Here is an 18,247-nt window from a genome sequence, read left to right as displayed (position 1 = left end):
TGCGCGGCCTTGGGGGCAGTTGCCGCCACCTGCGTGCGGCCCTGGGACCTTCCTCTCTTGTCTTTTCCTGACTTCTTCAGTTGGGTGCTCAGCACATTACGAGTCAGCCTTTTATCTATGCTGCCCCATTTGACTGTTGCGATGACTGAGCGCGTGTTAGAACACACGTCTGCGTGTGTAGAGACCCCGAGCTCTGTGCATTAAAGATGCATGCACTTTGCTGCCCCTCCGTCAAGCCGCTGTCAAAAAGGTGAAAACAGCCCCCAACAGAAGGGCGCCTCCGAGGTGCCCAAGGTGAACACAGCCCCGTCCGCAGACTAGGAGCCCTGGGGTCCCCGGTGCCTTCTACTGGAGCCGGCGTGGGACAGTGGAGATGCTCTGGCCACCGCTGGCAGGCGTTCCAGCCTTGCCTCTGGTAGCACCGAGTGACCAGGTGTCCCGAGCGGGTGGTACTGTGGACATGCTGGGGCTTGGGCTCTGCGTCTGCCTGGCTGCTCTCGCTGACCCCGGCCTGTGCTTGGTGTGGAGCTGCCCCCTCGGTGGGTCTCCCCTGGGCATCCCGTGCAGGGCTGCCCCGTGTGGTGCGTGGCCTTCGGCACCGAGGCTCGAGCCGCAGCCACTGCTCTATAAAGAGAAGGACCTTGGGGCTTCCCTGGTGGCGCAGTGGTTGAGAATCTGCCTGCCGATGCAGGGGACACGGGTTCGAGCCCTGGTCTGGGAAGATCCCACGTGCCACGGAGCCACTAAGCCCGTGAGCCACAACTACTGAGCCTGCGCGTCTGAAGCCTGCGCTCCGCAACAAGAGAGGCCGAGATAGTGAGAGGCCCGCGCACCGCAATGAAGAGTGGCCCCCGCTTGCCACAACTAGAGAAAGCCCTCGCACAGAAACAAAGACCCAGCACAGCAAAAATAAATAAATAAAATTAATAAGCTCCTACCCCCAACATCTTAAAAAAAAAAAAATAGAAGGACCGCCGTGGGTCTGGACGCGGCAGAGCTGAGGGTGTTGGCACAGTTCTGTGCAACTCAGGATTGTGCTTTTCAAAAAACGTGCCCTTGAAATTCCTTAATTTCTGACCTGAAATGTTGATGTTTGGTGCACAGTGGGGAAGCCTCCTCGTCCTGTCAAGGTTTAGTGCTTGGCCGCCTCGGTCGTCTTCCCGAGGCACGTTTCAGCAGCAGGGCTGATGGCAGGGACCGGGAAGCTGTCCGGCCAGCCTCCAGGGGTTTGTCTTCGCGTCCCCTCGTGCAGGTGTCGTTACAAATCCTTCACGCTTTGCATCCTTGAAAGGGTGGAGTTTTGCAGGCGGCTTGGGCACGCTCACGGTCGTTTTGGTGAAGGGTAGCCGCCCCCCTCCGCTGCTTCTGCCTCCACTTATGCCGTCGCTTTCCCTCTTGAGGGGACCGGGGCGCCACGGCCCCGAACCCCACGAGAGTGGGCGACTGCAGGGTCGGCCACACCTGGTGAAGGTCGGTGCGTGTGGATGCGCGACTCAGAGAAAGTGGAAACACCCAGGGCTCCACCCGTTTTTCTTCTTAGATGTGTGCCCTGAGGGCTGCTGGAGTGACCCCAGGTGGACGCAGCCTGCGGGTAGGCGGAGACCCAGGGAGGCAGCGGTGGCCGTGGGGGCGCCGCTGCGCTGAGAGGTGCGGTGGGACGCATGCGGTGTGTTAACAGTAACGCTGTGGTTTCTCGTTTCCATGATGAGAGCACGCCGTGTCTTGCTTTACAGCTAAACTCTGAGTTTTTCCGTGTTCTAGATTAAATAGGATTGCGAATCAGGTGGCCATTCAGCGGAAGAAGCAGTTTGTTGAGCGCGCCCACAGCTACTGGCTCCTCAAAAGGCTGTCGAGGAACGGAGCCCCCCTGCTGCGCAGACTCCAGTCCAGCCTGCAGTCCCACAGAAACACGCAGCAGGTACGTGCCCGCGCCCCGGGGTCCCGCAGCCTCCGAGGGGCTCGGAGGACGCAGGCCCAGGTGCGTGGCCGGCCTCTTGGGCCAGGGGACCGCGTGCCGGCGTCAGCCTGGGGGATGCAGGCAGTGCCTCCGTTCGCCTCTTCCTGACCCTGCACGCAGGGATGCCTGCCGGGGGTGGAGCGGCAGGGGCAGGGGGCGCCGTGCAGGAGCCATGTAACTTGGGGGCCGTGCCGAGGGCGGCGAGGGCCAAGACAGGTGACGGGGGGGGGCAAAGAACAAAACCAGACTAGCGTTTACGTCTTAGCGGTTGATCTGTGTTCATAGACCCATCGGGTATTGCAGAGCGTTTCTCTGAGAGGATGGATTTAGAAAGGAAGGGGTCGAGTCTGTGAGATTCCCCAAAACAAACAAGGGTCCTCTGCCCGTGTGTGCTGAGGGGCGCAGTCTTCTAGACTCGGCGCACAGCGGGGGTCCCCCTCCCGACCGGCTCCCGTTGGATCGCTGTGGCTCCCGCCGCGCCCTGAAGGCTCTGCCGTCTGTCCCTGGGCATCATCAGTCAGGGGGCCCGGGCGCTGCGTCCGGCGCCTGGGGAGCTCCCTCCGCTGAGTTCTGGTCGGGGCGGGGCTGCCTGGCGGCTGTGAGGGTCCCCGTCCCTGGGGTCCCTCCGTTGAGGGAGTCAGCCGCTGTTTTCATCCCGGTGTGTCGCGGGTTTGCTGCTTCCCGACTGGCTGTCGCTCCTCCTTGGTCGCGGCGCGAGGCCCGGGCTGAGCTCTGCTCTCTCCACCTCGGCACCCCGCGGTGTCCTTGCTAGGGAGCCCCTTCTCTTAATCTTCCCGATCCTGTCGTGCTGACAGCGTAGGTCACTTAACGTTACTGACACACTCAGATGCTCAGTTTAACGTTTTAAGGCTTTTTGAAATCCAGAGGAACTGTTAAGATCCTGGGCCTCTGCGGGGTGGGCCGTGCCCCCGACCCTCGTCCACCTCCGGGAAAGGAGGCACCACAGGCTACAGGGTGTGCTTCTCAGACCCGCTGCCCCGAGGGTGTGCTGATGGGGCCGTCTCTCCCCTTGGGGTCCTGGTGCCCGCAGTGCCATCTGAGTCCCCTCCCCCGAGATGGGGCACAGGCCTCTGTGCAGACCCAGCGCTGCAGCCCTTGTTTGCTGGGGCGGACCTTGCACACCGAGCGGCTCCCTCAGCCCTGGGCTGCGGCTACGGTGGACGTGCGCATAGAGAGGCCGGGAGGGGCCGCGCCCTGAGCCCTGCTGGCCTGCCGGGTGCTCAGCGGTCCTGTGCCCGCCTGCCCGCTCCATCCAGTGTCAGACCGCTGACTGCTTGTGTTGGGTGGTGCTGCCGACCCTGGGGGTCGGGGGCTCCCGTGCTCACCGGTGGGGGTCTGGCCCCTGGGGCTCATCCTCAACCTTCTGTCAGACCGGGGCCTTTGTTAGTGACGCACCTCACGCTCCTCCCTCCTCCACACCGGGCCTGGAGTTCGGGTCTCGGTCAAGGCTGTGTCAGAACACGTGCCCGTGGGCCGGGAGGGCCAGTTGTGGGCTGGGGGACGTTCAGGAGGCCGCAGGGCTGGAGCCACAGGGACTGAGGTTGGCTGGCTTGCTTGGGTGCTGTCTCGTGAGCTCCAGGAAAGGGGGGCCGGGGTGGGGGCCCAGAGCCTGCAGGCCTTGGGTGCCAGGAGAGGGTGCTGGGCCTCTGGGGTAAGGTGGGTAAGGCAGCAGGCATCGCAAGATCGGGGCAGCGAGGCAGGACGGAGTCTTTTGTCCTCACCCGGGCGACGGCAGAGAAATGGGAGATGCGGAGAAAGCAGCCCCAGGAGTCTCGTCTCGGGGCCCGGGGGGGCGCGGGGTGAACTGTGCTGGGAGTGGCGGCCCGGGGCCTCTGTGGTTGCCAGTGGGACCTGGGCTGGGTTTGGGGGCAGGAAGCTGGGGGGTTGGGGGGCGTGTGCACGCGAGGGGCCTGCCTGCATCTCAGGGGAGCGGGAGGGGGCACTCCTGGGGGAGCACGTGCTCTCAGGAGGCTGGCATGAAGGTTCGAGACCAGTCGTGCTGTATCCCCATCCTGCCCCACAGGAGGTAAATTTGTAACGATGGGAGGATTCACCCACAGGAAACGGGAAAGGGAAGCGTCAGCTCTCTTGGAGGAAGGAATTGGGAGGAACCACAGAGACCTGTGTCCTTATGACTTAACACTGAGCCCTGAGGTGTACCTTGGCTTGGCCAGGAGAGGGCTCTGATTGGGTCATATAGAGCCCAGCTGTGTGGTCTGTGTGGGCAGGGACACGGACGCGGGGCGGCCTGCCACCCGCCATGCTGGGGGCGTGAGCTTCCTCTTCCCGGGAAGGACAGGAGGCGGACGGGTGGAAGGGCGGCACCCAGCTCCTCTTCCCATCGCGTTCTAGCGAAGGTTGACTTGCGGGGACGTCCGAGACATTAATGTTCCACATGGGACGTTTAAGGCTTGGTGTGATTTTTGATGTTCTTTGGAACCTTATAATTACTTGGTATTAGAGTTTAAGCTGACTCCTAGTGCTGAGCCGGGCCCTGGAAAAGGGCAGGTGCAGCCCTTCCCTCCTGTGGCCGCCTTCTGGTTGGGGACAGACAGACAGATGGAATGAGCTGGCCTGGGGCAGACGAGGCGCCTCGGGTTGCTGGGTGCTGCCTTCTCGGTGGTCTGTTCAGAGCGGGTCCCCATGGCGGTGACCCTCCCTGGAGCCTGTCCTCCGCCATCCTGCAGGGCCTGCTGGGGTTGAGGGCCTGCGGCGTGTGCTGGGGTGGGGTGCGGCCCCTGTCCCGCACGCCCACCCGCTCACCCTGACGCTCCCTCTGGCGGGAGAGTGTCCCCTGTCCGCTTTCTGGTGGCTTTGGGGTAGCACGGTTGTCCTGCTTTGCTGGCACGGGACCTCTTGCTGTCCGCCTTGCTGCCGCTGACGTCAGCCTCAGGGGCCGGGGTGGCTGTCCCTCAGGGTCTTTGGCGCTTGGTGATGTCCGGGGAGTTGGGTGGGTGTGCCAGGGCCTCACCCCGCAGAGCTGGCCTGCCCTGTCCCTCCAGCACAGGGCTTTGATCCGACCTAGGTGATCCTGACCCTGGGGTGGGGCCTGGCCGTCTCCCTTCCAGGCAGTGGGTGTCCTCCCCTCCTTTGTTGGGCGGACCTTGGCTCGATTGCAAGCCGTCCTCTAAGATCCTCTTTCCTGAGAGTTTTTTGGCACCAGAAATGGCTTCATTACCGCCCCAGTTTATGGAACTTCTCAGGGTTGGTTTTAGGTGAAGTAAGACCGCTTGAGCAGAGTCAGAAACTCAGGCCCTTTTGTGCAGAAGAGGCGTGGGCCTCAGTCAGGTCCTGCCAGCAGGTTCCTGCGTGGTGGGGCCCTTGTGTGCGGGGAGAGCGGCCCTTGGCGGCCCTCGAGTCCTGCAGCCTGGCGGTGAGCGGGCAGTGAGCACAGCAGGTGGGCACCAGGGACTTGTTGGGACTTACCTGCCTTCCTCTCCCTCATATCAGCTAAACATCCTCTTAGCTGATATTTTCAGCGTCTATTTCAAACTAATGGACAAGATGATTTTCAGATGCTCTTGGGGAATTTGGTTTTCTAAACCCACTTTTCAGTGTATTTGCTGACTTTGTTTATACAGCTGATGTTACTGTTAACTCCTGGTTGATGCCTGAGAATTTCAGATAACGTAAAAACAAGGCCAGTGATTGGAATGTGGTGGAGCCTGGAGGACGCCTCGCGGAAAGGAGGCTCAGGCCCGGCCCACGTCCCCCACGCAGCCTCCTGGGCCTCTCGCTCTGCTGCATTTCCCAGTGGAGCGAGAAGAGAGATGCCTTGCAGCTCGTCATGGGTTCTTTGCCTTCAGACCCCGAGATCCTAGAGGGTGGTGTCAGCCCATGTGTGTGGCCTCAGGGCTGATCCTCACCGTTTCTGCCCTCAGGGCGGAGTGCTCCCTGCTGCCAGGTTCAGGCTTCGCACTGGGATAAGACTGGGATGCGCGTTGGGGGCCGGGACCCCGCCTGCTGGCTGTGCTGTTTCTGCTCTGTCTGGTTGGGGGGTGAAAACCCGAGGGGCAGAGAAGGGGCCGGGGAGAGAAGAGGGCCTGAGAGTTGTGCCGTGTGTTCCGGCAACAGTGCCGGCGCTGCTGCCTCAGCTGAGGCTGGAAGTGCATGTGTCCAGGACGGCAGCAGGGAAGGGGAGCCCCGTGCATAGAGTTGGACCCGGCTTAGGGACTGCTGTAGTTGGGAGGGCCCCAGACACCCACTGGGAGCCTTAGAGGGGCTGGTGTGGGAAGCTGAGGAGCCCGACTGCCCCTTCCTCCCGGAGCTGTGGTCAGGCAAGCCTTCAGCTGAGATGCCGGCACCGGGTGGGCTGAGCCTGGGCACGTGGGCTTCCTGGTGGTGTTGGGCACAGGCGGAGGGTGGGCACCCGGGGCTGGGGACGGGCAGCAGCCCTGACCCTCCGGGAGGAGCGTGCCGAGGGCCCCAGCGCCTGCGCAGAGCTGGGGCGGGAAGGAAGTGAGGACGTGCGCGTGGTGGGGGGCTGGGCGGCCTGGCCAGGCGAAGGTCTTGGGAGCGCCCTAGCCGAGGCCGCCTGGAGGGCGCGCTGCCTGGGCAGCCAGGTCTCTCCACCGGCGTGCCCTGCTCCCCAACTCTCGCTGCTCAGCCGCATCCCTCCCTGCCAGCGCTGGCCTGGTGATGGGCTGGCAGGGTGCGCACGCGTGTCCCTAGGAAGGACGTGTGCGGGGCTGAGACGCTGGGGAGGTGGCTCCTGGGCCGTGGAGCCCTTCCTCGGCGGGTCTGTGCAGGGGACGAGACCGACTCCATTCCTCTCCTCAGAGAGAAAACGACGAGGAGATTCAAGCTGCCAAAGAGAAGCTGAAGTACTGGCAGCGGCTGCGGCACGACCTGGAGCGCGCACGCCTGCTTATTGAGCTCCTGCGCAAGCGCGAGAAGCTCAAGCGGGAGCAGGTGAGGCCGCAGGGGCGGGGTGGGGCGGGGCGGGGCGGGGCGGGGCGTCCGGGGCGGGGCGGGGCGTGCAGCCGCTGGTCCCCTGGGCCCGCAGTCCTTGCCCCCTCCCTGCCTCCTCCAAGCTGCCCTCCCTGGTGAGGGGTGCAGGCCGGGCGACTGTTGCCCTGGGTGTGGGGGGCACTGACCTCTGTCTTGAAAGAGGCTGGCTGGCCTGGGGCGGTGTGGGGTCCAGTGTGGGGTCCAGTGTGGTCCTGGGACGCATGGGCAGGAAGGGGCAGCGTGTGTGCCTGTAAAGTGGGCCCCGTCGGCCGCGGGGCGGTGTTGAGCCCTTGAGGCAGGAAGCGGCTTCTCAGCGGGAGGGTCCCCTCGGGCCCTGAGATCGCGTGCGCTGGCCCCCAGGTGAAGGTGGAGCAGATGGCCCTGGAGCTGCGGCTGACCCCGCTCACCGTGCTGCTGCGCTCCGTGCTGGACCAGCTGCAGGAGAAGGACCCGGCCCGGATATTTGCCCAGCCAGTGAGCCTGAAGGAGGTGGGTGTCCTCGCCCCTGTGTTCCCCGTCCTTCCTCCTGTCTGTGATGACCAAAGGGGCGAAGAAAGAGCCCTCCTCAGTGCACGTCTACCTGGCCAGGGGGCGGGTTCCTGCACTTGTACTTCAGGGGCCTTGGCTGGGAGGGTCCTTGGAAGGATCCAGGCTTCAGTTTGGTGTGTCTCTCACTGCTGCCTCTCGGTACTGTGTGAGCAGTGTGCGTGTGTGTGTGTGTGTGTGTGTGTGTGTGTTCACGTATGTATGTGCACGTGTGGCTGCCTCACCTGGCAGGTGTGCTGGTTATGTAGCATGAATGAATCCTGTTTTGTCTGTAAACAGCTGTTTTCTGCCCTGGAATCAGGTTCCGGATTATCTGGATCACATTAAACACCCTATGGACTTTGCCACGATGCGGAAACGGTTAGAAGCGCAAGGGTACCGGACTCTCAGGGAGTTGGAGGAGGACTTTGACCTCATTGTGGACAACTGCATGAAGTACAACGCCAAGGACACAGTGTTCTACCGGGCCGCCGTGCGGCTGCGTGACCAGGGTGGTGTGGTGCTCAGGCAGGCCAGGCGCCAGGCAGACAGCGTCGGCTTTGAGGAGGCCTCAGGGATGCACCTGCCTGAGCGGCCCCCCGCGGCCCCCCGGCGGCCTTTCTCCTGGGACGACGGTAAGCGCGGCTGTCCGGGAACAGGCGGGAGGGTGCTTCCCCCGCAGACGCCGTGCGGGGAGGCCCAGGAGAAAGGGGGTGGGAGCCACGCACTGACTTGAGGTTTCTTAGTAGCCTCGTGAAAAAGTGGGAAACGGGAAGCTTATTTTAGTGACGTATTTTTAACCCACTGTGTCTCAGTATGGTGATTCTAACGTGTAAGCGACAAAAATTACGGAGGATTGCCTCCACGGGCTTCTCATTTCCTCTTTGCCGTGTAGTGTGTATTTTACACTCAGCGCATCTCTGTTCGGGGCAGCCACGTTTCAGGGTCCCACTTGGGAGAAGACGCGTGGCCCGTGGCCCCGAGCAGGACGGCCTAGGTCGGCCTGATACAGACCAGGAAGCAGTGTAGCCGGGGCCTTGGGCCCACGTGGGCCCTTATGAACTTGAGAGGGCGTCTGTGGCCAGAGCAAGGCTGTCGCTGTGCTTGGAAGCGAGCGGGGCCCAGGCACGGGGCCCTCTCCCCGGCGGTGCACTCCTTGCGCCGTGGCCTTGGGGGGCCTGCCGTCCGCTGACTCGTCCGACCCGTGGAAGCTGCTGCTTTGCTGCACGGCTCTGCCCCCACAGGAGCCCCGGGCGGGCAGGGGCGCGGGGCTGCGGAGGTCGGGCCTTGCAGGAAACAGCCGGGCGAGCTGCCACGAGTGCCTGCGTGTGCCTCCACGCCCAGGTTTCACTGAGGATAGAATTAGGGATGCAAAGTCTAATCCGCTCGCTCCTCCCTCAGCGTTGGGGTGGCACGAGGGCGGACCATACGCTGTGGTGAGGCTCCTCAAGCGACGCGCCTTCTGTTTCCGTGAACCTTCTTATCTGCGGGGTTTTGTCGGGACGCTTTCTGCTTTGTTTTTCCCTGTACCGTCGTCTCGTTCCCTCCGTGGACAAGGCGGTGCTTTAGTAAAAGGTCTGCCTGTGGAGGGAGGTGTGTTCCTTTGTCTGGACGGCTGTGCTGCCGTTTCTGTCCCAGTTTTGTCTGCAGGGGCTTCTGTAGACTCGTTTTGTTTCTTGGTCGCTTCTCGCTGATTTAAGATAATGTGGGTCTTAGGAGTTTTGGTGTTTGGCTGAAATGGAAATTGCTAGCAATTTCTGTAGTAAATATGCCCCAAACTCCAAATGATCTTTGAATTTTGCAGCCCAGTTTTAAAAAAGCCACACAACAGCCTGGGCCCGAGACTTGAGCTCAGACACCGGTCGCGGTGCGCAGACGCCCCACGCTGGCCCTCCGGGAGTCCACACCTCCCTCGGGCCCTTCCTTGGAGTCCTGGCTCAGCGTGGGAGGCTGGGCTCGGCAGGAGGGCTCGGGGTCCCTGGGCACCGCCCCCGCTCTCGTGCGCACCCCTGGTGGCGGCCCTCTTGGCGCCATGCGCGGGTGGGGGCCCGGGGCTCCCCGGCGGGGCCGGCAGGGCGGTCCGGGGCTCCTGATGGCCGTGCCTCTGCTTCCAGTGGACAGGCTGCTGAACCCGGCCAGCAGGGCCCACATGGTCCTAGAGGAGCAGTTAAGGGAGCTGCTGGACGCGCTGGACCTCACGCGCTCCATGAAGTCCAGCGGGTCGCGGAGCAAGCGCGCCAAGTTGCTGAAGAAGGAGATCGCCGTCCTTCGGAGCAAGCTGAGCCAGCGGCACAGCCAGCCCCCGGCCGCCGAGTCAGGTACTGCAGGCTTCGAAGAGGACGCTGCTCAGCTGGGGCAGGAGACTGGGGAGGAAGGTAAGCACGCTCGGGGGCGCGGGCCAGGAGCGCTCGGAAACCTCCGGGCAAACGCCGCGCCGTCCGCGCCGCATGTGGGCACTAACGGGAGTCTAGGGCGTGGAATGAGATGTTTTTCTCAGCTCGGTTCTGGAACGCTCTTTCAGGAGCACCGTTTAGGTCGTCCACGGCCTGGCCAGGGTGGTTGGAGAGTGACGGGGGGGGCACGACTGTGTGTTGGGTCGGGAAAGTGGAGCAGAGTCGTTGCACTGGGTGCTTGGTGACCCGCGTGGCTGCACTCAGCCCTCACTGACACGCTCCTGGGAGGGCGGAGGGCCTGGGGGGTGCAAAGGTCCCTGCCGTGCTCGGTCGTGGGCCAGGCGTGTGGGGCATGGGGCTGGGCCGGACGCGCGCCCAGAGGAGCCCCTCCCCGGCAGGACGGGCCGTGGACGCCAGTTCAGCCTGGGCTCTGGGAGGTGCCCTCCAGGGGCTGGAGCTCTAGGGCGGGCCAGGGGCCCTCCCCTCGTGCTCTCCTTGCCTCACCTGAGGGTCAGCACGTTTCAGGCAGTGACATAGGCCGTGGAGTCAGACTCCCTGCCAACACAGCAGTTGGCAGCTGTTTTACGGTCTTTCTGATTTTCTTCCCCACCGCGTCCAGATAAGAATAACAAAAACATTAATCAAACCAGAGCCAAGTTGTTCTACAGCTTATCTTTTTAAAAGGACTGTGGTGTGCTGTGGACGGGTGCCAGCCTTGTGGACCTGCCACGTCCTGGCGGTGACTGCGGTGCCTCTGCGTGGGCGCCCGTGAGTGGGCTGGCTCTAGGCATCCCTCTGGCCCAGCAGTGTCCTGCGTGTCCCCCTCCTTTTTTATCCAGTTGCCTGAGGCAGCAGTGGGGCAGGAAGGACTTGGAGCCCTGAGCTTTCTCTTCCCTTAGAGAGTGACCGTGCGTTGCTCCTGCAGCCCTTTCCTCTGGATGGCCTCTCTGTGTGCGTGGCTGCGCTGTCAGCTGCAGGCTCTGCAGCTTCTCCTGGGTGATGGGAGTTACGTTCGGTCTGTAGAGTCTGGGGGAGCCTCCCTGCCGCCACCTGCGCCGGCCCTGCCTGTTGGGGCTCTGGTTCTGAGGAGCTCTTGCTCAAGGGGCCCTTCGACAGCCGGGCCTACCTGGGTTCCCGGGCTGTGCCCCTTTCTGTACCTTCAAGGGTCCTCGGGGTGCAGGGTGGGCCTGGAGCGTGGGTTCCGGCGTGGGCGCCTGCTTGCCTCCCAGCCGGCCCCTTCCTGCTGCCCGAGCTGCCCCTCTGGCTGAGGGCATGCGTTTCTCTTTCTGTGCAAAAGAGTGGCGTGGGGGGAGAATGTGTCGACAGGTTGGTCCGCCATCAGCTTCTGAGCTCTCCCACTGGGCGGGCGTCCCTGGTGGCCTCTCTTGCTGTCCCGTGGGGCTGGCCCACATCGGGGGAAGCAGGTGGAGGCACGGCAGACGTGAGCAGGGAGGCCTGGAGCCGTGCTGGTTAGGAGCGACACGTGGAAGGAGAGGTGTGGGTGGAGAGGAGTAACAGCCGGGCTTGTCAGGGAGGGTGGGGGCGCCCCCCGTGAAGCGGCGGCGTGGCCTCCAGACAGTGGGGCTGGGGTCGTGTGGATGACAGCAGAGGTTGGTGGAGGCAGCGGAAGCAGCTGTTTGTGAGCAAGTGTAGAAACGTGTACTTGGGATCAAGGTCCTGGGGCAAAACTCAAGAATCTTCTGAAAGACTCAAGACCACAATATCAATCCATCATGCTTGAAAGAGTAGTGATTTCTCAACATCAAACGCGGTCTTAGTTGTGGTTTGATGTTCACGGGTTTCCATTGGAAACTCGAGCAGGGAGGAGACGCTGGTGTCAAGTGCCAGGGGCGGCGGGTGTGGGACTCCGCGCGGCTTGGGGCGGGCGCCCGCGGACTCTGCCCGCGGTCTGTGCGGTGCTGGTCTGGGGCCGTCAGCCGGGGAGCCTCGTGCCCGGGTCGTCAGTTTCACACACAGTGAGGTTTCCGTCGAGCAGCGGGGTGCAGGGCAGTGAGGACGGTGTGGCCGAGGCTGTGGGCCTGCGTCGCTGAGGGGCCTCTGCCTCTAGCTGTCGGGGTTTTGGCCCAGTGTCGGGTTCGAGCCCTGTCTCTGCTGTTTTAAGACTGCGTCCGTCTCTTTCCTGGAGGCTCCAGAGGGCCTGCCAGGGTCAGCGCAGCTGAGGCTGGACGGCGCAGTCACGCTCGAGTGAGGACAGGGGCCTCGGACTCGGGAGGGTCGGTGGCACGGCGCCCAGACAGGTGCCTCGCTGGGTGCCCAGGCCGTTTGTGGCTTTGGTTTGGAAGCGTCTCTTGGGCGGGTTGGCACCACGGGTGTGGACGGTGGGGAAGCTGCCCTGCAGACTCCACGGAGCAGTGGGGCAGGTGGGGTGCCCCGAGTGGAGCCGCCGGGCTGTTCTGTGTGTGATGAGCTCCTGTGAACAGGATTTCAGGTGCTCTGCATTCTTTTATGCCATGAACGAAGAGCGTTTGTTCTAGAAGTTAATCGAGCGTTTTTCATGAGTGTTTAAGTGGAGTGTGATTGTTTGCAGCCAGTGACCGTACAGGGACTTGCAGTCTTGTGTCGGCTCCGTGTGTGGCGAGTGCGGCGGGGTCAGTGGTCGTCGTGCTGTTCTCGTCTGATGGACGAGGACACGGAGGCTTGGGGCTGGTGGCCTGCGAGGGGCCCACAGCTGGTGGTGGTGGGGGTGGTTTGCACCGGTCACCTGAGCAGCTTCTTTCCTGACGCCCACTCTGCATCCGCGCGGCCCCCAGAGGCTTGGGACACGCACGGCAGGGCCCTGTGCCACAGCGTAGCCTTTGGGGAGGGTGAGGGTCGGGTGGCCCCTCTGATGAGCCCCCCCTCCCCTGCGGCTGGCACGGGCTGGTTGTGGGCGCGGTCCGCCGTGGCCGTGGACCACGTGGTCCGGGGCCTCGTGTGCGCGGCCAGGGCCTTGGGCGCCTGGGGGGGGCGGTGGCTGCCCCAGCGGGAGCGGCCAAGCCTGGGGGTGGGGCCTGAGGTCGCCTAGCCCGCGTGCCGAGTGGGGGACCTGGCAGGGGGCAGCGCTGACATCCCCACGTCTCCCTGCCCGCCAAGGCTGCGGCGGATGCTGACACCTTGGTGTCAGGTCAGCACGAGAGCCCCTGTGGGTCTGGGGGCGGGTGGGGGGAGGAGAAGACCCCTGCCGGAATGGGAGGGAGGGAGGGCCCCACCCCTGGGAAGATGCCCTTGGCGTTCCTGGTGAGTGACAGGAAGCCACCGAGCCATCACTCTGCACGTCCCCAGTTCCCACCTGGTCAGTGTTCCCCACGTGCTCGCGAACAGCCGGCGGGGGAGCTTCCTCAGCAGCCGCGCGCGCCCTCAGTGGGAGTCACACCCTAGTGTCTGCACACGGGCGCGAGATGAGTCCGAGTCTCCTCCGGAAACTGACGTTTCTAACAGCTTTTGGTCCAGGAGAGGCCTTGCGCTCATTTTATGAGTCGCTGTCACGTGCCTTAACAGGCTTTGAGTGGCATTTGGAAGCGAAGCCCCCTCTGGGGCAGAGCCTGGCCGCAGCGGCCTGGGCACAGCGCTCCTGCGGTTCGGTGCCACCCTCCTGGGCTCCGAGCCTGGCTGGCTCTCCTCACCATAAGTTGGGAGAATTCTCGAGACATTTGCTCGGAGACATAAACGAACCTTAGAAGTTGTGCAGCTTTTCATTTGCAAAATGACTTTGGATTTTAAAATATTAACCTTATGTGTTCTAGACGGTTTTGGGGAGATTTTCAGGTTTCATAAAATAGAAACTGTACTTTGTGATGATATGTGCTACTTAGTGTCCTTCTTGTTTTATGTCATACATCCTGAAGCCTTGCCTGGAGAGAAACCTCGGTGGCTTTTATCCCAGAGGGTGTGCCCGCTCCGGCCAGCCCCTGCCAGCCCCGTCCTCCCTGGAGAGGCTTCTCCAGCCTCCCGGGGCCCGAGCCTGGCCGGCTCTCAGGCGTCTTGTTTCTACGTTAGTGGTTTTTAAAAGCCTTTTTAAAGAGGTTAAACTAGTCTTTGTCCAAAGATTGTGTTTTTATATTTCGAGTCAGACTTAGAAGAAAGAACTTAGGTTGTAATGTTTGTGGAGGTGGCACAGAAGTTAGCGTATCTGAGAACAGAGTGGGGAGTTTTCCTGCTCTCCTGGATCGTTCTCAGCCACTCACCACTCCCTGGTTTTGACATTGACTTAGAATGCCCTGGTCAGAAATCAGATTTACGTGCTGTTTCCTTCTGTCTGCTAACCTTGTGGACCAGGTCAGGACTGTGGGAATGCCCGCTTAGAACCCCTTAGTTACGTGAAATATTTTTCTTTCTCAAGGTAAGTGAATGTTGATTGCAGAAACTGTCATGAACTCGAATGATGTCTTGATGCTGGCACATGTGCGGTGATCTTCACGCTTGTCTTCAGAGGGTAACTCTGGACACCTGGGCGCCAGGCGCCGCGGCCTCGGTGTTAGGGAAGTGCACACAGGGTAACCCGCGGCTGCTTGCAGACAGTTATGTGTGATGCTGTGTTTCCTTAATTGAATTAGTATTTTGGTGGACTTCACATTTATAGTAAGTTTTATAATAGATTTTATAATTATCAATTTTCAAAAATCACTTTATTTATAATTTTTTCAGGAGATAAATCTCCCCCTAAACTTGAACCATCAGATGCATTACCTCTTCCTTCAAACTCGGAGACTAATTCAGAACCACCAACCCTCAAACCAGTAGAACTCAACCCAGAGCAGAGTAAACTATTCAAAAGAGTCACATTTGGTAATGAATCACATAGCACTTGCACTCAGAGCGCACTGGTAATCGGACACCCTCCAGAGCCCACCCTCGCCAGTAGTGGCGATGCGCCGGCGGCGGCCTCCGCGGTGGCGGAGCCATCAAGCGATGTAAACAGACGCACTTCTGTTCTCTTCTGCAAATCGAAAAGTGTAAGCCCCCCAAAGTCTGCCAAGAACACTGAAACCCAGCCAACTTCTCCTCAGCTAGGGACCAAAACCTTTTTGTCTGTAGTCCTTCCGAGGTTGGAGACTCTTCTGCAGCCAAGAAAAAGGTCGCGAAGCACCTGCGGCGACTCCGAGGTGGAGGAGGGGTCCCCGGGAAAGCGCCTGGACACAGGTAAATGCCGCGCCGGCCGCGTTCTGTCTCGGGGCAGGGCCGGAGGGGGGGGCGGGGGGCGGGGGGTGTGCCAGCAGCTTCGGTGGTTTGCACTTTGTTGTCCACGTAAGAAGACAGATGGTGTTTTTCTTTGAGAAGCCCTGAATCATAGGTCTGAGGTGGCGCCACCTTGGGGGGCCCGGGGGCTGGGGGCCCTGCTCGTCCCTCCCCTTGGAGAGTCTGGACCCAGGCCAGCTTCCGAGCGTGGATGGTGCTTGGCTGTGCTGTGCGTGTGGGCGGGTCCAGGTGCAGTGGGTGACGGCGGGCGTCCCGCAGGCCTCCCTTCTGAGGCCCACAGGGTCTGGGCTGAACGCGGCACGTCACCCACTTGCTTAAAGCGGACTTTATTTTCTCGCCGTCCCGTGTGGCTTGGTTGGTACACGCACGACTGCTGAGATAACACTTGAAAGTGTTTCTCATTTACTACTAAGCTTTTATGGCTTAAGCTCGTCTAATTAACTCACCCAGACATCCACGTGCTGGCGCTGCCTCAGGAATCTCCCTCCAGCTGTGTTTGCAGGAGGCACCTTCCTGCTCTTTCAAAGCCTGTTTCCAGCTTTCCCGCCGCCCGGAGGCAAGGGGCTTCTGTGCTGGTAACCTAGCCGTTTGCCATGGGCGCCCGTGCACGGCGGGCCCGTGGGCCGTCTCCTGGGGGCGGGCGGTCTGTGCGCCCCCTGGTCCTGGACGTGGACCAGAGCCGGCTTGTGTCTCTGCTGCTGCTCTGTCTGCCACAGCCAGACAGAGCGGTGCGTCTCCTCCTCGGAGCTTGGCTGAGTTGAGCCACGGGTTCGTGGGGCCGGCTGGGTGCCTCGGTCCGGGGCGTCCGCCCTGGAGGGGCGGCTGCAGCCCGGCGTGCAGGGCGGTGTGTCGCCTGGCTGGCTGTTCTTCCACAGTAAACGTCTGCACTTGATTAGGGTTATTGAAACGTTACATTTTGAGTGTGTAGCTCGATGGATCAGTGTCAAACTGGTGTTTTTTGATAATTTGTTAAAACTTTATTTCTGAGTGCTGCCAGCTGCTTGAGTGTGTCCAGGACAGAGACACAGATGGAGCCTGTGTCAGTGCTCGGGGCTCCTTAACTACCCTGGGGCCTTTCTCGGCCGAATTTAGCGAAAGACCCTCGGCTTGGTTTACAGGCGCACTGGAGGGTCCCGGCGTCTGCACCCGGAGGCGAGTCAGGGCGTCATGTTCTGGTGCGGTGTGCGCAGGGCACTGCGGTCAAGGGCCCCCGGCGAAGCTGGTGTCTGGGGGGTGGGCTGCCTGGCCCCGACGTGGACCTCGCCGCCCGGCTGTTCTTCTGGAAACGTCGCCCGCCGTAGGCCTTCAACTGTCGGGCTTTCGGGGGCCCCTTGGACTCCCTCACCAAAGGTCCCTTGTAGAAAATCACGTCCCCTCCTTCCGGATTCCGCGTCTGAGCCGAGGATTTTGCAGGTGTTCAGTGGTTATGGTTGAGGCCAGGAGGAGTTTCCCGCAGGCCTTGCGTGAGGGCCGGGGCGCGTCCCAGGTGTCGGCCCCCGTGGCCTGGCTCCAGCGGAGCCCTCTGCTTCCCATTCCAGAACGGCGGTGCCTTCAGTGGTGTGTGGTGAGTCCTCAGGGTCTGCTCGGCCCTCGGCTGGCCCGTCGCCCGGGCGTCTCGTGGGCTCTGCGGCCGGGTCTCTTCCCCTGAGCGGCCGTCTTTGCCGTCTCGGGACTGGGGGTATCCCGAACCTTCTGTTTTCCAAGGGTCCGTGTGCGTGCTCTGCCTCGTAGGGAGCCCACGGGTGTCCACAGCGTGCCGCAAGGCCTCCAGGTTAGGGTGAACCCCACCTCGTTCCCTCCGGGCACTCAGGCCTCTCCTCGGAAGCACCCGCGGGCAGCGTTGGCACACTGGCTGCAGCTCTTGGAGCCGTGCCGCCAGCGCCTGCGTGGCCTCCCGTCTTCCTTCTGTGACCGCCGGCTCGTGAGCCTCAGGCCGGGACACCGTGCTGCCCGTCTCCTCGCTTGAGATGCCTGCGCGTGGCTCCCGTCGTGCGCGTGGCGGGCCGTGTGCGCTTGCGTCTGTCGCCGTGTCTGCAGGCTGCTCAGGCAGGAGGCTGCTCTGCGGGGCCTGCAGTCCGACTAAATGGCTTTTTCGCTGTTTTCCAGGTTCTCATTTTAACTACTAACATGCTGGGTAGTTCACTCTTTGGATCCTAATTATTTTCTCTTACTCACCGTGGACTGGGGTTCTGCTACGCGGTCATTTTGGAACACAGAAGGATCCCTGCACCCTTGCATTTCACCCAGTTCTTGTGGATGACGTTGGAAGCATCCGTTCAGCCGCCCTCCAAACAAAAACACAAACACCAGCCCTTGGAGGAGCCGTGCCCCACCCCACCTGCCCCTCTGTAAGTCAGCCAGATGCCTGCAGGTGCCGGGGCCGGCACCCGTCCTCGAGCTGGCTGGGACCTGGCTGGGACGTCGCTCGGCCTCCCTGTGGATAGGGTGACAATGCAAAGGAAGCCTTGGGCCGAGATGCCTGGAGAGCCTGCTGCGTCCACAGATGACTCGCGTGGACAGAGCTTCTGACCCACCCTCGGCCGGCACAGGACCGGTCTGAGATGACCAGGGGCTCTGGGTTGGGCGCTGGGCTCGGGGAGGACCGTGCAGGCTGCACACGGCGCCGGACCATGTAGCGTCAGCCCCGTCTCCCGTCGCTGTCTGTTGTTAGCGCCTGCCTCCCCCCCCCTCGCTTGTCTCTCCTCTGGCTCCTCCTCTCGCTCATCCCTGGGGCTCTCGGGGAGGCACAGTTCTGTCTCTGGTTGCCACAAGCGGACGTCCTGGCTGCAGGCCTGGGGGCGCAGGCCTGCTGGGCATCCTGGCGAGCCTTCCATGCTACTGCGTCTTCTTGGAGCCGGTCTGGGCAAAAGCAGGGTGTTGGGATCTTACTTGATGTGCTTCTGTGTTTTTATCGAAAGGTGGAAAAACGCATAAAAAATGGAATTCTGTTGCCAACAGTAAAAATAAAAACTTGGAACCAAAATGCCGGGCATGCGCCCTGCTCCAAGAGGCCGGCCGCAGTCCCCGTGCCCGCTGGCCCTGACGCTGCGTCGTGTGAGGGGAGCGCTTGCGTCCACACCGTGTGGCTGGCGGAGCACAGCCGCTCCTGTCGCTGTGCCTCTGGCTGGGCTGCTGTCCAGGAGGTCTTCATGGCCCGGCGAGGGTGTGGCGGGGTGGACCTCGGGTGCCCGGCACCCCTGTGGGA

At 62.1% G+C, this 18,247-nt stretch overlaps 1 protein-coding gene across 10 annotated transcripts in view; it reads left to right on the top strand.

Annotated features, from left to right (window-relative positions):
* Positions 1 to 18,247, top strand: part of BRD1 (bromodomain containing 1) — a 58,490-nt gene that overhangs the window by 34,237 nt on the left and 6,006 nt on the right. For 5 of the 10 annotated variants that reach the window (XM_067010456.1, XM_067010457.1, XM_067010458.1 and 2 more), the window contains 6 exons: positions 1,762 to 1,918; positions 6,758 to 6,889; positions 7,289 to 7,417; positions 7,776 to 8,088; positions 9,568 to 9,828; positions 14,491 to 14,985. In XM_067010456.1, coding sequence (XP_066866557.1) covers positions 1,762 to 1,918; positions 6,758 to 6,889; positions 7,289 to 7,417; positions 7,776 to 8,088; positions 9,568 to 9,828; positions 14,491 to 14,985 — 1,487 coding nt within the window. The remainder of the gene's footprint in view (positions 1 to 1,761; positions 1,919 to 6,757; positions 6,890 to 7,288; positions 7,418 to 7,775; positions 8,089 to 9,567; positions 9,829 to 14,490; positions 14,986 to 18,247) is intronic. The other 5 variants (XR_010835983.1, XR_010835984.1, XM_067010460.1 and 2 more) reach the window with 3 other exon arrangements.

The sequence above is a fragment of the Kogia breviceps genome, chromosome 12 (assembly GCF_026419965.1).
Source record: "Kogia breviceps isolate mKogBre1 chromosome 12, mKogBre1 haplotype 1, whole genome shotgun sequence".
Classification (NCBI taxonomy): Eukaryota; Metazoa; Chordata; class Mammalia; order Artiodactyla; family Physeteridae; genus Kogia; species Kogia breviceps.
Note: the sequence above shows the minus strand (reverse complement) of the source record. Positions and strands in the feature narration are given on the sequence as shown.